This window comes from Coffea arabica, chromosome 1c (assembly GCF_036785885.1).
Source record: "Coffea arabica cultivar ET-39 chromosome 1c, Coffea Arabica ET-39 HiFi, whole genome shotgun sequence".
Taxonomy (NCBI): domain Eukaryota; kingdom Viridiplantae; phylum Streptophyta; class Magnoliopsida; order Gentianales; family Rubiaceae; genus Coffea; species Coffea arabica.
In genome coordinates, this window is record NC_092310.1 from 31,028,241 (window position 1) to 31,045,719 (window position 17,479).

The 17,479-nt window shown below is 38.3% G+C and overlaps 1 protein-coding gene across 1 annotated transcript; it reads left to right on the top strand.

The window, feature by feature from the left end:
• The first annotated feature begins 15,974 nt into the window (after nt 1-15,974).
• LOC140005135 (uncharacterized) lies at nt 15,975-16,948 on the top strand. The gene is made up of 2 exons (XM_072045487.1): nt 15,975-16,205; nt 16,451-16,948. Exons 1-2 carry the CDS (start codon nt 15,975-15,977, stop codon nt 16,946-16,948), a joined length of 729 nt encoding a protein of 242 aa, XP_071901588.1.
• The last annotated feature ends 531 nt before the right edge of the window (nt 16,949-17,479 follow it).

Here is a 17,479-nt window from a genome sequence, read left to right on the forward strand (position 1 = left end):
TTTCTTTTCACTCTTTCAACTTAAATCCACTAGATTAACACTTAATCAACACAAATAACATCCAACCCCATCAAATCAGATCATCAAGTCCATTGTGGAATTTCATAGAGCCCACTCACATAATTTTCAACAATCTAAAGATACCCACATGAAGCTACAAGCTTCTAAGTGTAATCTAACTTACAAAAGCTAAGATTTAAAGGGTTGGATGATCATTACCTCCTAGATGTTGCTAGAGCAGAAATTTCAGTCCTTAGAGCTCCAAGAAAAACCATGAGAATGTAGCTCTTCTCCTAACCCAAGATGATCTCCAAGTTATTTGCAAGGTGTGGTATGAATTTGAGAGGATTTGGTGCAAGATTGAGAGGTGAAATGATAAAGAAACTTGGTCTTCTTCTCCTTGGTGTTGCACGGCTGCTTGAGGGAGAGAAAGAAGAGTTGTTGGCTGATGGTTGAGGCTTCCTTGAAAAGCTTAAGAGTTTGTGGCCAAAATTACTCCAAAAGTCAACTAAGAACAGTGCGCGTACGCGAGCGATTCATACTCGTTTACTCTCGGGTTTGTTTCACTTGTGCACTAAACCTCTAATGCACTTCCATTGAAACTATTATTATTCACTCTTAATAGTCTAAAAATAAAGGTCTAAAGTCTCTCAATTAATCGCGCGTACGAAAACGCGTACTTCCGATTTGTGCGCGATAGAGCGAAATTTCTAAGGAATTCTTGTAATGATGATATAACTAACTAATACTAGGGTAAATAATCATGAAAATAAACATTTTAGAAATAAAAACATGAGTTCTCATATGATTCTAGTATTAATTTTTCAAATCTCTAATTAATTTGTATCAGCATGTCTTTCGGAAAACTTTCGACGCCCGCACGGTATAAGCTTAATTTTAACTTACATCTAATCTCTCAATTACTTTTCATAATCTATTATGTATCATTCTTAATTCTCCAAAACTAATGTACTCTCAGATCGAACATAGCCTGGAAAAATGTGTATTCCTTATTTCTCGCTAAATGAGCCCTAGAAAAATTAATTTTACTAATGAGGCGTGTTAAAAATATAATTGAGACATTATTCCATGTAAATAAGTTTAAAATGATTGAAATAAATTATTCAGAGAAAACGGGTGAGTAAATAATTAATTAAGCCAGTAAACTAAAATATAAATAAGAAAAATTCGGGTCCTCACAACCTTCCCTCGTTAAAAAGAATTTCGTTCTCGAAATTCATACCTTCTATAATCTCAGATAACCCTGAACCTTGTTATGTGATCATTTCATATGTTCTTGCAGATGCCACTGGTTGGTTTCCTCCTCCATTGACTCGTCGAGGGATAGTTCTATTTCCTTGTGAAGTAATTGTTTCTCGTGGATACCGCTTTGGACAGTCGTGAACTTTATGGTTGGTACTCCCACATCCCATACACTTTCGCCACTTTAGCCAGCAGTTTTCTCCGGTATGATTCATCCTTCCACAATATCCACAGGTCGGACGAGGCATTGTGACTTGACTTGCCTGCGAGGTTTTCTCTGATTGTATCTGTCCTACTGGAGCTCTTCGTGACGTAGTCCTTTCTGGTTCCTTTATCATGAGTGGTGAGGAAGTGATAATTTTAGTCTATCCACTCCTTTTCTAACTTTGGGTGGTGGTCCAATTTCTCTTAGTCTACTATCGAATGCATCTTTTTTCCTCGCTTGAAAGGCTCTCATTTGGAATTTTGTGTTTTCCACCTTTTGAGCTTTCTCAAGAGCATCACTAAATGTTTCAATCTGTACTGCGGCAAGGGCATCTTGGATTTCTAAATTTAATCCTTGGATAAATCGTCTTATTCTCTTCCGTTCCGTAGCCACCAATTCTGGAGCATGTGTAGATAATTTCGTGAATCATGTTTCGTACTCAACCACACTTAAAGTTTATTGATGAATCTTTATAAAATCGTCTTCTCTCTTTTCTTGGACAAGTGGAGGAAGAAATTTCTCATTAAACTCTCGTACAAAGTTTATCCAAGTCTTTCGAGTTTGATCTCTTTCCCACTTGTTTCTTATAACATTCCACCAGGCTCGAGCTGCTCCTTCAAGTTGAAATACAGCAAAAGTGACTTGTCTTTCCTCGATGTAGTCCGAGGCATCGAATACATTTCTTATATTCTCTAACCAATTCTCAGCCACTTCTGGGTCAGGTCCTCCAGAAAATTTGGGCGAGAAGAATTTCTGAAACCGCTCGAAAACTCGATTCTCCCCTATCTCTTGGTTTTCAGGTTGGTTTCCTTGTCCACCCCCTGACCCTGTTGAGCTACTAAGAGCTCTAGTACATCCGTCATGCGAGTTAAAACTAATGCCATTTGGTCATCTTCTCTCCCTGCCCTTGGCTTGGCGTTTTGATCAATATCAGACCCATTATCTACTCTTTGATTTCTGGGTTGTCTAGGTTGACGTCCCTTTCGTTGTCCTCTAGTTTCTATGTTCACAGCTAATCTATACGCATATACATAAACCTCACAATAAGCCATAATTGAACTACACACACATACCAGTAACAACTTTTAAAGAAAAAATGAAATCACTTGTACAAATAATATTATCACCATACAAGTAAACACAAACTAGAGTCCATTAAATCATAACATAAGTTATAGTCAAGTAAAGTTCATACCAAGTCAAAGATAGTAAACAAAAGTAAACAGGTGATTATCAAAAGTACATTCATCTCCAAAGTACAAACTCTTAAGTTCTACTCCTATTGTCCCACTAAAAAAGATCACAAATTGTGCTTCACTAGATTAATTGGAACTAGATGATTCCCGTTCCTAACACGTTCAACTTCATTCCCAATACTAGGATCTTCTGGGCTACGATCTTCTCCACCTCCCACTCTTAATTATTGTGCCATCTTAGCCAAATGATTATTGGTTCTCTGTAACTATTCACGTGAAATATCGATTCGTTAGGATTCCCCACAAATGGAGATCTCCAGTCACAGTCACGTGAAATCAAAAGATCGAAATGAATAACCAATCACAATTAAAAACTCTAGCCATATCACTCTTTCATTCTTTCGCTTACAGGTTACCCAAGAAGTATGAATTTTAACTATACCCTATTGAGGTAGATAAGAAATCTAAACATAAGTACTTAGTCTTATTCTTGGGTCTTTTCATGAGGATTACTCTCATCACTTATTCATGAAACAAAATATAGATTTATATTCCTTTATGAGAAGTTCCACACCCTAACTCACTCTCATGTATAGCTGGAATCGAATCACAATAAAATCATAGAAACATGAAATAAGAGTACATAGGTACGGAAGAAATAAAACAAACTATAATACTAGCGCCTTAACATTCGCAACGATCACAAATCTAGCTATCATCTACAGAAACCCTAATCAAACATGCACGAGACTAATCCATGACAACACTCACTGATCCACTTTCCTTAATCAGTTCAATCTCAAGTCCATTACGAGAACCTTTCACACCTTGAATTTTACCATCCAACTTTATCTCAAGGTCAATCGAGATATCGACCCTTATTCCAGTACTCTTCACTTTTGGTACTCAGATACAAGAATCCGAAACTAGAAAAAGTCACATCTCAGGCCGTACAGTCCCAAGTGCAAATCTTTCAAGTTTAAGACTCCTACCTGACATACACATCTATCTACCTCAAGTATCATGATAAAGGTTTTACGCCTATAACTTTTAAATTCACAACTTACGCTCATGAAAAGCACTTAGCCCTCTATACTGATTCATATAATTGGGACCACATCACCACTTGGCCCAAGCTCACCTGGCGCAGAGACCATGTCAAGCAGCTCTGATACCATCTGTGACGACCCCACCTCCCCCTAGGGCGTATCCCAGGGTTTAGCGATCCGCCTGCCCAACTCTCATCAGGACTCACCCACTCACTTCAAATGAAATAGGTTACAACCACAAGAGTAAAGGAAATAACAGTTCCCAAACTTGGAACGTACGTGTACATTCATTTCTATTCCAAACATTCATACAATCCCAATTATAACAAAAGATATGAATCCCAGATACATTCAACCCTAATCGAGCACTAGTGCGAGTATAATCACAATCCAAAAACTACACTATGCTAGCCTGTACCAGTCTCACACTCTCGCTTGTATCCCATGTAAGGAAAACAAAGATAACGGAACGGGATAAGTTAAAGCTCAGTGAGGTTCCAAATAGCAAGTTGACTATTATTTAAAAGTGCACATATCAAAGTAGCAAAGTAGCTAGCATAACAAGTTCATAAAAGTGAGCAATAACACTTCAAATAGCAAATCTCAGTATGAGCAAGTGTAAAATTCTTTTTCTAAAAGGAACAATAATCCTACGAATAACAATCAAAGTGTAAGGATACAGATGGCTCTTAGGAGCCAAATTCCCGTTGCTTCACAAGAGATTGATCCAGTATTAGTTGACACTCCATCAACTTTCAAGTAAAGTAACCAATCCAGTAGTGTTTCGCTTCACACCAATCCGTCCACCATTCAACCCCCTTTCCGGGCTCGAACACCAACTAAACACTAGTGGTAATACTCGAGTATACTAATTAGTCGAGAAGATAACACTTCACTCGACAACACTAGATACCAATGGTTCGTTATCTAATCGACCAATCCCTTGCCGGCTCGACTCGATTAACTAGCTAGTGGAATTTGGGTTCCCAAGTAGTCACTATAGTTGATGACCAATCGACTTAGTCAAGAGAAAAGAACAGAGACGGGAATGAGATGTACCTCCCACTCGTATCGAGTGTGGTACATACTGCCGCTCAGCACTTACAAGTCAAGCACAAGTACAAATACAAGTACAGGTCAATACAAATTAAGTCACTTGTACAAGCATGAATGAGATATCAAGTATTTAGTTGAGTTAGGTCAAGTGCAATAAAATACACACTTGCCCAACCAAACCAAGCAAATGTTATCCGATCACGTTGGTAAATCAAATATCAAGTTCAATCATGTATTTGGAAGCACTCACCAAAAGTCTAGTGCTTTTCAAAATCACGTTCAGGTCCAACACCTTGGTTGGAGTCCAAATCCGCGATAAAATATCATTTAAGAATGTAAAACTCTCTAGAGTTCGAAACATAGGAGTTTCGCTTCAGAAAATTAAATAAATGAAACTCATTTAAGTAGTATTCATTTTGCTTATCACACTCTATAAAACTCATGCTCGCTCTTTTAGTTTCGGAAGCGGTTAAAACATTTAAGTTCGTAAAATGGCTAAAAGACGAGGAAAACATATTCCGAATGGTCGCTACTTTCATTTTTTCAAGGGTACGAGTTTCGGCCAAATTTTAGTTTATATACCTCTATGAAAGAAAACTCGAATACCATAGACAATCCAAGTTCAATTCAACCTCAAATCTTCGTTTAATTCGAGAGTACTCATGCCTAATTCTCGAGTGAAAATTTGGGCAACGTGCCCTTTGTATTTAGCTATTTTCCAACCATTTATGGCTTCATTATTTTTCTCAATTCAGTCCCAAAACCTCACACAAATAATCTTACCACAATTTCCTTTCAATAGGCTCAAAATCATCCAATTATAGCACAAATCTAATAATACAATCGAAAATCAGTTTTGAAGACAAAGGGCTAAATAGCAGATTTGACATCTTATAGCATTTTGGTCACAAATGGAGCTACACTTATCAGATTTGGGTACACTTTATACCGTTTTGAAGCTCAGACAAAGGGTTACAACTTTCATGAAGGCAAGTCAACCTAGTTCACATTTGATCCAGGTCAAATTTTCAGATTACAGAACCAGAATTTCAATGTCAATTTGGTTATCAGCACTGGATTTGAATGACAATAACTCAAATTACAAAATTCCGATTGAGGCATTTTCAGATGCGTTGGAAAGCTGAAACATAGGGCTAAAATTTTCATGTTTTGACCAAAGGCTGATTTCATACGGATCAAAGTGAAAAACAAAGCCAAAAATATGAAATCTCAAAACTACCCGCGGAAAAGAACATTTGGCAGTCAGGGGTATTTCAGTCATTTTATATGCTACAGTACTATGATTGAGTTGAAATTTTACAGGAATATATTTAACACCATTTTCTACAACCTTTATGTTTTGACCTAAGTCTAATTCGGCTTCTAACAAGGACGAATGAAGCTGGTCAGAAGCAGGGCAGAATTCTCTACTAAGGCTAGAAAATTCTTAGTTGGAAGCTAAAAGGCATATTAAAGCTAGAAATCTTCATATCAACTCTCTCAAGTCTATAACAAAGCTGGATATAATCATCTCATGGCTGGAAAATGCATATCAAAGCTGGAAAATGAAACCCTAGGCTGAAATTCCATCAATCTTCACCAATCTAGATTATCATCCATAAAACTTCTAAGTTTCAAATCATCTATCCAATAAAATGCAAGATAAGAGAGAGAAGAAGAGTCTCTTAGCTTAATACCTTCAAACCTCAAGGAAATACACAAAATCAAGGCTGCCCATGCAAAATCACTCCACCCAAAGCTTCCTTGTCACCTTGTTGCAAGTTTAATCGGTTTAGTTTTTGTGATTTCAACTCGAACATGGTAAAATATAAGATGGAAATTGAAGCTCTGACTCTCTTTTTCTCCTCACTAGGTTCGGCCAACAAGGGAAGAAAATGGAGGAAAATGGAGCCAAGAAGAAGATAAGAAAGAAAAAAAAATGTTTGGTCAAAGATTCCTATGCTTCCAACAAGTGTCACCACAAGAATAATTCTTATTTTTCTTTCTTTTCCCCGTTTCTTTTAGTCAATAATTTTGGCTGATTTGAGGAGATATTTAGGGTTAATTAGCTGAAATAAAATGAGAAGATTAAGGTAATAAAGTAGTGGTTAAGTGGTGCATTCACTCGGTAACAAATGGTACACTTCGGTTCACACCGTTTTTCCTTAATTCGCACGTACTAGGGTTTTCACTGTAATTTACTAACTTATTATTCTTACTTCTAATCATACACTTTTCTCATCTAAACCTCATTCTTAACCACAAAATTTAGTACATATTCCAAACCGGGTAATCACACTACCGAAAGACGTAAAAACCCTAGTTTATCCTAACGATGAAAGTAAAGGAGAAACTCTTCATTTTATTCTTTATTCCAACAATTAAGGGAGTAAATAAGTAGTACATATATTATAAAGTCATTTAATCAAAATAAGAGGGAATTTTAAGAAAATATGTACGAATTTTCCAGTCGTCACAGGCACGGTAAGGGGGTTGATTGGTGGATCGAAATTGGTGTAAAGTGGAGATCTACGGTCATGATTTTGCTTCTTTAGACGGAGTGTCAGTGGGTTCAGATCAAGTAATGCAATGGAAATTTGGCTCTTGAGAGCCATCTGTATCCTTTTACTTTGAGATGATTGTTACTTGTAGTGTTATTGTTTCTTTTTATGAACTTTACACTCACTCATTTTGAAATTTCAAGTTTTACATATGGCCAACTTGCTACTTGGGTCTGCATGAAGTTTTGAAATCTCACTGAGTTTTGGCTCAACTTATTAGCTTTTGCTTTCCTTACGGGAGGTACGAGCATAGGCGTGAAGCTGAAAGGATAGTTTTGTCTAGACTTTTAACTTTTGTAATTCTACTAGCGCTAGTGCTCGATTAGGGTTAGAAGTGCAACTAGAACTTGAATCTCTTGTTATATTTGGATATATATGAATGGTTGAGATAGCAATGAATGTAAATGTACGTTCCAAGCTTGGGAACTGTAGTTTCCTTTACTTTTGAAGTTGCAACTTATTTTCGTGAAGTGAGTGAGTGAGTCCTGGCGAGAGTTGGACAGGCGGTCGTACGCCCTAGGAGGAGGTGGGGTCGTCACATCTTTTTTCTTTTCAAACCACCAAACTATTTGGATGATCACTTTCTAACCGTAGGTTGAGGATTGTCTTGACTCGAGGAAATATGTATCCTTGAAAATCACTCTCAAATTGCACAAATTTTAAGCTAAAGTACTTTGTATAAGTATGCATTAGTCGTATAAAAGAACATGTCTTATATAACTTTGTACAAGTAGCAACAATGATCAAAATTATAATATTGTAATATATTTTTTTTTTTATTGAAAATCCATTGAAAGTTTAAAGTATCATCCATATTGCATTCTTTTCAAAACAATAATAGGCAATAAACTTTAGTATTTTTTGTATTCACTTATTTATTAACTAATCATCTTTAAATATATTATACATGATCATGCACAATCATACAAATTTTCAATAATAAAAACATCTTCAATTATATAACAAGTTATCAAGCAAGTGCAATCATGTCCATGAATAGAAGCCAAATTGATAATTCTTGAATCTCACATCCTTAATATCTTCATGAGAATTTAAAAATTTTCTATAGTTATTACATATTGAAACACTGTATAAATTATTTTTATTCGTTTTAAAATGGTTCAATGGTAATCTCTTGTTACTCAAACTGTCTTTCCTTCATTATCATTTTGACATTTAAATCTTAAAGATACATTCCCAATATCATTTTTTATATAAATATTTTGTTTCTCTTTGTGAATTATAGATTTATCCTTTTTAATCCACATCATTTTACTTCCTATATCAAAATTTCTTTTCTTAAACATGTATTGATCTTATGACCAAATTTTTCACAAAAAATAGCAAATTACTTTAGACCAAACAAAATTTTTCTTATTATTATTAGATTTTTTGAAATCACTTTTACTTTTACAACAAGTTTTAGTTTCTTCTTTTCTATTGGTGAACTCATTTAAGTACAAACTCAAATGATCTTTTTTTTCTTAATATTTACATGTTCAACTTTTAAGGATTCATAAACCTACAATTTTTCTTTGAATTTTTTATTTTCTTTCTTCAATTACTTATTTAAATTTTCAGCTTCTTTGTAAGAGTCTTTTAAGCTATATATGGTAATTTGCAACTTCTCATTTTTCTTCACTAATTGGTGCCTTCTCTAATATACATTCATCGAATTGGGATTTTAAGATTCTATTCAATTCATTAGCTCTTTTTAACTTTTCATACAAATTTCTAACAATTTTTTAGCAATTACATCATCAATATTCTCTTCCTCATTAGAATTTAAAGTTGAACATGTAGACAATGGAATTTTAATTAAATTCTAAAAATTAACATTGGTCTATTCAATATTTTCGTCCAATCGGATATTGCCATATGGCACGTACACTTGGAAAAATTGGTTATTAAATGACCAATTATATTTTGCCACATGTCAAGGCGAGGTGTTCCAGATCAATTCAAATTGCAGGGATATCTCCACCAACCAGATCATATCATGTCACATGTCCATTGGATAAATATCTAAATATTTATTTCGTATTAAAGGGATAATATTTAGAGTTATTTAATCCAAGTATATCTCTTATATACTGCAATAGCTTGGCCAGTCAAACGGCGCCATGTCACGTGTCCCCACGAGTTTGGCCAATCGATAAATTTCTTATCTCTTTATCAATAAATATAAAATGAAGAGATAATATTTGACTGGTACAGTCCTAATATGACTGCACGTCTTGCAAGACAAGTAAAGTGGTACACAGGTTCTCAACCTCTACTTCTTGCTACAGCTATAAATAGAGGTCTTTCAACCAAATCAAGGACGCACAGAGATACACAGAGAGACTTCAAGAGGTATCTCATACACTCAAGTATTGAAGCTTCAAGCTACGAAGGGTTGGATCTTCAAGTTCTCCAAGTCTTTCGCATATCAAGGCTTGAGCCTCCAAATATTCTCAAGTTCTTCAAATCTTCCATATCAAGATTTGAAAGAATCAGTGGTGGATCCAAGAACAAGCTGCGAAGCCCTTGGATTGGTGATCGAGGAGAAGAATCGAAGGAAACTCTCCATAAGTTAGAGAAACTTCCAGAGATTGTACCTACATATTTTTTCTAAGTTTATATATTACATATTTGTCGTGTATTTCTTTTTCTTGTCGTTTTGCAGACTTGAAAAATTTATCGCGTACAAATTTTTGGCACGCCCAGTGGGACCATTTCTGTCTTCCATCTATTCTTCTCGAATATTCAACTATCACCAATGGCACCAAAGAGCAACAAAATCATGATTGCATGTTCCAAGGCTACTGATGCTGAGCCTGTTCAGGAAGCTGCACACGTTGCCACCAATACCCGCACTATTGGTCCCGTGACAAGGAGTATGACTAGGGCCTCCACCCAAAGTAGCATGGAAGCTCCATCGATGCCAACTCCCGTCTTCGGTTCAACATCATCAATAAGCTATTCTTCTACGATGGGAATCCAAGATGTTCCTGCCTCGATTGAGAAGGCTCTTGCCATGTTCGAACTTGGGTCCAAATCCAAGTTCTCTAAGGATGACGATGATTCATCAAGCACTGGATCAGCCTCTTCACATGAAACTCTTCATTCAAGGTTTTCTATTGAAGATTCTGCCGCTTCTTCTGCTGCAATGCCGGCCATGATGACAAATACTTTAAGTCTCGAAGAACAAGTTTCGAACATGTCCAAGATGATGGAAACCATGATGAAACACATCAAGGACCAAGATGCTCTCATTGCTCAACTGCTCACTCAGAAAGATCACGCTGCTGAAGGAAACCATGCGAATCCTAAAGAGCACCAAGAGCATGAAATTTCCTCATCTAGAGGCAAAGACAAGGTGAAGGAAGTATATGTGACCGCCGATGGAGCTATCCCCGTGGAACAACTGAAGGAACTTGTTGAAGGCGTGATCAAAGATAAAAAGGAGGGTGGTTCAAAGTCAAGCTTTACCTACTGCAAGCCTTACACTGCTAGAATCGACAACCTCGCAATGCCTGCTGGATATCAACCGCCTAAATTTCAACAGTTCGATGGGAAAGGTAGTCCAAAGCAACATGTGGCCCATTTTGTCGAAACCTGCAATAACGCTGGAACCTATGGTGACTTACTAGTCAAACAGTTTGTTCGATCCTTGAAGGGCAACGTGTTTGACTGGTACACTGATCTCACTCCGAGATCCATCGACAGTTGGGAACAGTTGGAACAAGAGTTCTTAAATCGCTTCTACAGCACTAGAAGAACTGTTAGTATGCTGGAGTTGACTAACACTCGTCAATGGAAGGATGAACCTGTGGTCAACTACATTGATAGGTGGAGAAGTATGAGTCTTAACTGCAAGGATAGACTGTCTGAACCCTCTGTCATAGAAATGTGCATCCGAGAAATGCATTGGAGCCTGAGCTACATTCTACAGGGTATACGTCCAAATACATTTGAAGAATTATCTACTCGTGCTCATGATATGGAGTTAAGCATCACAGCCAATGCAACTGATGGGCTTCCTATTCAAGCTCCGCGAGCGCAGCCGTCTTGTCAAAGCAATGAAAGGCAAGAAAATAAGAAAGGGGGCAAGCCTACTTCAAAATTCAGTAACAAGGAGTCCATGGCAATAAACACAGTCCCCATGAAAATTGCTACCAAGGTGAGTCGAAAAATCACCGAAAAAAGTAGACTCTTCTCAAAATAGGTCGGTAAGAAGACCTACTCTAAAAGAAATGCAAGAAAAGGAATACCCCTTCCTCGAATCCGATTTACAAGGAATGTTTGATGATCTTTTCAAGGAGAAACTCCTTGAACTTCCCGATATGAAGCGCCCAGAGGAAGCTGGTCAAGTCAATGATCCAAATTACTGCTGTTATCATCGCTTGATGGCCACCCTCTCACTAAATGTTTTGTCTTTAAAGACAAAATTATGGAATTGGCCCATCAAGGGAAAATCCTTCTCGAGGAAGATAAAGCATCGGCAAATCAAACAACAATAATGTTTGGGTCTGTGTGTTGTCCGATAGAAGTTTTATCCACAACAAGCGGTGCTTCGTCTAAGAAGCTTGGAAAATCCTCAATTGAAGATGTTATTGAAGATGACAACGAAGGATGGACTTTAGTCACTCGAAAGAGGACTTGTAAGCCAAAAATAAAGAAGTACATCTTTTCAAAAAGCATTCGTTCGACAAAACCTGAAGTGATAATGAAACGACGAAATGCAACAAAGAAACAAAAGGGAATAGCCACAAAACCAATTCCTTCAGATTTTCAGCTCCTTCAAGAGGTTCGACAGCCCGTGACACTGAGAGAGTTTATACCCAAGGGGTATTTAAGTGACGATGCTGATAACTCCACCTCTTGTAATGTCGTCAAAGCTGAAAATTCTCAAGTCACACAAATTGGCACGGAATTTGAGGAAAAACTCAAAATCGATGATAAATCACCAGTGGATTGTGCAATGAGTATCATTTTTGATGATGACGATTTAACTGTCGAGTTCAAGACTCACAATCGTCCTTTGTTTGTTAGTGCGTATGTCCGAGAGCAGAAGATGAATCGGATACTCATTGATGGGGGATCTGCTGTCAATATCATGTCCGTGCGTGCTATGAAAGAGTTAGGAATCTCAAGCGATGAACTTTCCCAGAACCGCCTCATGATCCAAGGATTTAACCAGGGGGGCAAAGAGCAATTGGCCTCATAAGGATTGAATTGCTCATTGGCGAGTTGTCTTCAAGCGCGTTATTTCATATAATTGAAGCCAAAACCTCTTATAATATGCTCTTGGAAAGACCCTGGATTCACGAGAATGAAATTATACCGTCTACTCTGCATCAATGTTTTAAATATTGTCGAGACGGTATAGTTAAGAAGGTTGTGGCCGATGATAAACCTTTTATTGAGGCCGAAACTCACTTTGCCGACGCCAAATTTTACCTGCAGAAAGAAGCAAAAAGAAAAGAATCAGTAAAAGAAGAAAATCAAGATTCCAAGGTGCCCATTTTGCGGTATATTCCAAGATCAAAGAGGGAAGAAGATCAATCCTCTTTTATCAGGAATGATACATTAAATGTTCCGCTCACCAAAATAGAGTCTGTCAAGATTGAGAAAGTGAGTTTGCAAGGATTTGTTCGTCCCAAAGAAGAACCGGCAGTGGAACATTACTCACTACCAACTAATCGGACTCAAGAGGGTTTTGATCCAAACGCATATAGACTTCTTGCTAAGGCCGGTTATAACCCAAATGAGAAGCATGCATTGGGAAAACTCCCTCCTGAGGTGACTGGCGAGAAAACTCATGGATTAACACCTACGCAGAAAATGTTGAAAGAAAAAGGCTATAATGTTGAAAGTTCATCGATGGGTCTTGGTTATCAACCACCTTCTCCAGTGCGTATAATGATCAAAAGGGCAAGTTGTAATTACGTGAACGAGGAAATGGAGGTCACAAGTCGAAAGAGATCTGTGTTCGATAGGTTGGGAAATAAATCAAAGCGTACTTCTGTGTTTGACAGACTTGGCCCGCAGTCGAAACATTTGAAACCGCCTGTCTATGGAAGATTAGGCAGTAAAAAGCAAGAGTATCAAGTTGCCAAGCAAGAAAGTGCTACTCTAATAAGGAAGAACGGACCAAGAAAGCGAGTCTCCAATTTCTTCATGCGCTATGGAGATTTATTCAATGTAAGAATTGAAACTATTTTTGAAGAACCGGATCAAGAAAGTATGGCTTCCTGTCATCATATTACGATCAGTGATCTTGAAGAAGAAGAAGAAGATGCAGATGACGCTCCCGCTGAATTTGAACAGGGAGTAAAAAATACAGTCGATGCCCTAAAAGAAATTAATCTTGGTACAAGTGACGACCCTCGCCCAATTTACATAAGTTCTTGTATGACTCCTGAAAAAGAGAAAGAGTATGTTGATTTGCTGCTCGAGTTCAAGGATGTCTTTACCCGGAATTACTCAGAAATGCCCGGTTTGGATCCTAGAGTCGCTGTTCATAATTTATCTGTCAAGCGAGGAACAAAACCTGTCAAGCAAACTCAAAGGCGCTTTCGGCCCTAATTGATTCCTTTGATAGAAAATGAGATAAATAGACTAATTGAACCTGGGTTCATACGGGAAGTGAAATATCCAACATGGATTTCAAGTATTGTCCCTGTGAGGAAGAAGAATGGGCAAATACGAATTTGTGGTGATTTTCAACACTTAAATGAGGCTTGCCCCAAAGATGATTTTCCGCTCCCCATCACGGAATTGACGGTAGATGCTACGACCGGGTACGAAGCGCTATCTTTTCTCGATGGATCGTCTGGCTACAATCAAATACGCATGGCGCCCGAGGATGAGGAGCTCACTGCCTTCCGCACCCCCAAGGGAATTTATTGCTATAAAGTGATGCCGTTTGGCTTGAAGAACGCTGGAACGACATATCAAAGGGCAATGCAAAGAATTTTTCATGATATGCTCCATAAGAATGTGGAGTGCTATGTCGACGACCTTGTGGTGAAATCAAAGAAGCGAGAGGATCATATTCAAGACCTTCGAAGAGTTTTTCAACGTCTTCGAAGATGCCAACTGAAGATGAATCCTTTGAAATGCGCATTCGGAGTCACTTCTGGCAAGTTTCTCGGTTTCATCGTTCATCAACGGGGAATAGAAGTCTATCGATCTAAAATCGATGCCATTGTGAACATGCCTGAACCGCGAAATATTCATGAATTGAAGAGTCTTCAAGGGAAGTTGGCTTATATCCGGAGGTTTATCTCTAATTTGGCCGGACGATGCCAACCCTTCAGTCGACTGATGAAGAAAGGGGTGCCCTTCGAGTGGGATGAATCATGTAGGAATGCTTTTACAAGCATCAAAATGTATCTCATGAATCCCCCAGTATTGGCTGCACCCATCCCAGGAAAACCATTGATTCTCTATATTTCCGCTCAAGAACGATCGGTTGGGGCCTTACTTGCTCAAGAAAATGATGAAGGTAAGGAGAATGCGCTGTATTACTTGAGTCGGATGATGACACCTAATGAGCTGAATTACTCACCCATCGAGAAGTTGTGCTTGGCACTTATATTTGTCATTCAGAAGCTAAAACATTATTTTCAAGCACACACTATTCGACTCATATCTAAGTCTAATCCTATTAAATATGTGATGGCAAAACCTGTACTGTCTGATCGGCTCGCGAGATGGTACCTCCAGTTTCAACAATTCGAAATTATTTATGTACCTGCGAAGGCTGTCAAAGGACAAATATTGGCAGACTTTTTAGCTGATCATCCCATACCTGCCGAGTGGGAGTTGACTGATGAACTCCCCGATGAAGAAGTGTTTATGGTCGAATCCCCATGGTCAATGTATTTCGATGGAGCTGCTCACCGTGATGGAGCTGGTGCGGGAGTTGTCTTTTATACTCCTGAAGCAGATATATTGCCGTACTCCTTCACTTTAACACGCCGGTGTTCAAACAATGTGGCCGAATATCAGGCGTTGATCCTCGGTCTTGAAACGGCTGTAGACATGAAGCAGTTGCATCTTAGAGTCTATGGTGATTCAAAATTGGTGGTAAATCAACTTCTTGGTATTTATGATGTCAAGAAGCCTGAATTGATCCCATATTATAAGTATGCAAGACGACTCATGGGATATTTAGGCAATGTCACTATAGAACATATCCCCAGAAATTTCAACCAACAAGCTGACTCTTTGGCAAGGGTGGCGTCCATGATTACTCTACCTTCTCATCGAAATCAAATTTCAATATGTCAAAATTGGGTCATACCTCCAATGTTCGAGGAAGAAGATGATGGTGAGAAAGAAAGTACTTACCATATTTTTGTCCATGAGATCGAAAAGGAAGATTGGCGTCACCTCATCATTGATTACCTTAATCATGGGAAGTTACCAGAAGATCCTAAGAAAAGGGTTGATATACGTCATCGAGCACCACGTTTCATTTACTACAAAGGGACGCTTTACCGAAGATCATTCGATGGGGTGTTTCTACGATGTCTTGGAGAAGATGAGACCATACAAGCAATGGAGGAGGCTCACTCTGGGATGTGGTGCTCACCAGTCTGGCCCGAAATTACACTTTCGCATTAAAAGAAAGGGATACTACTGGCCAACAATGGTGAAGGACTGCGTTGATTTTGCTAGAAGATGCCAAGCTTGTCAATTCCATGGCAATTTCATCCATCAACCCCCTGAACCATTGCACCCAACTGTGGCTTCTTGGCCGTTCGATGCTTGGGGTTTGGATATAGTTGGACCACTTCCAAAGTCTTCTGGCAGACACATTTTCATTTTGGCGGCGACGCATTACTTTTCAAAGTGGGCTGAGGCGGTTCCTCTAAGAGAGGTCAAAAAGGAAAATGTAGTGGATTTCATTCGCTTGCACATCATTTATCGGTACGGAGTCCCGCGCTATATTATCACCGATAATGGTAAGCCTTTTTGCAATGTAGCAATGAACAAGCTTTTCGAAAAGTTTCATTTCAAACAATACAAATCTTCCATGTACTATGCTGCTGCAAACGGACTGGCTGAAGCATTCAACAAGACCTTATGTAATCTGTTGAAGAAAATCGTGGATAAATTGAGAAGGGATTGACATCTTCGAATTGGAGAAGCACTTTGGGCATACCGAACTACTTTTCGAACTCCCAGCAAGCAACCCCATACGCGCTTGTTTACGGTGTTGAAGCTGTTCTTCCGCTTGAGTGTCAAATACCTTCGCTAAGAATTGCAATTCAAGAAGGGCTCAGTGAAGAAGATAATGTTCGTTTTCGCCTTGAGGAGTTAGAAGCACTTGACGAAAAGATATTGGAAGCTCAGCAACGGATCGAGTGCTATCAGGCTCGCCTTTCAAAAGCATTTAATAAGCGCGTCCGACCTCGCTCTTTCCAAATTGGAGAGTTAGTACTCGCCGTTCGGAGACCGATCATTCTCACTCATGGCGGCCAAAGAAAGTTTACTTCTAAGTGGGATGGGCCCTATGTTGTTCGAGAAGTGTATACAAATGGCTCATACAAGTTGGTTGCTGAAGACGGGTTAAAGGTCGGCCCCATCAACGGCAAGTACCTAAAAAGGTACTATGCGTAATCAGAACCGCGCCATGCTCCTAGCCCGCATGAGCTAAAACTGTGGATGGCAACCACCAATAGTGTAGTATGTGGTTAAACTACTGAAACACTCCACCAAGTCTAAGGTGGTAAACAAATAGATACTCCTGACCCGCATGAGATTAAAATGTGAACGGTAGGAACTACGTGTGACTTGATTTCCTTGTTGGGATACGTAGGCAGCTTGGAGGGCAACTTCTAAGTTCAGTTACACCACTCCAAATCAAACCCTTGTCACAAAAAAAAAAGAGAAAAAAAAAAGAAGAAGAAAAAGAATTTTCTCTTTCCAAAAAAAAATATAAAAAATAAAAAATAAATAAAATGCTTCATTTGAGTTCTTTTCTCTTTAAAAAAAAATAAGAGATAAGAAATGAAAAGCGTTTTATTATTGAAAAAAAAGGAAACTCATTACATGAAAAAAAAATGAATGACAAAAGAATTCAGGAAAAAGAAGAACATGGTGGAAAGCCTAAATATCAAATTTGTATTCCACTACAGCTACTTTATATGA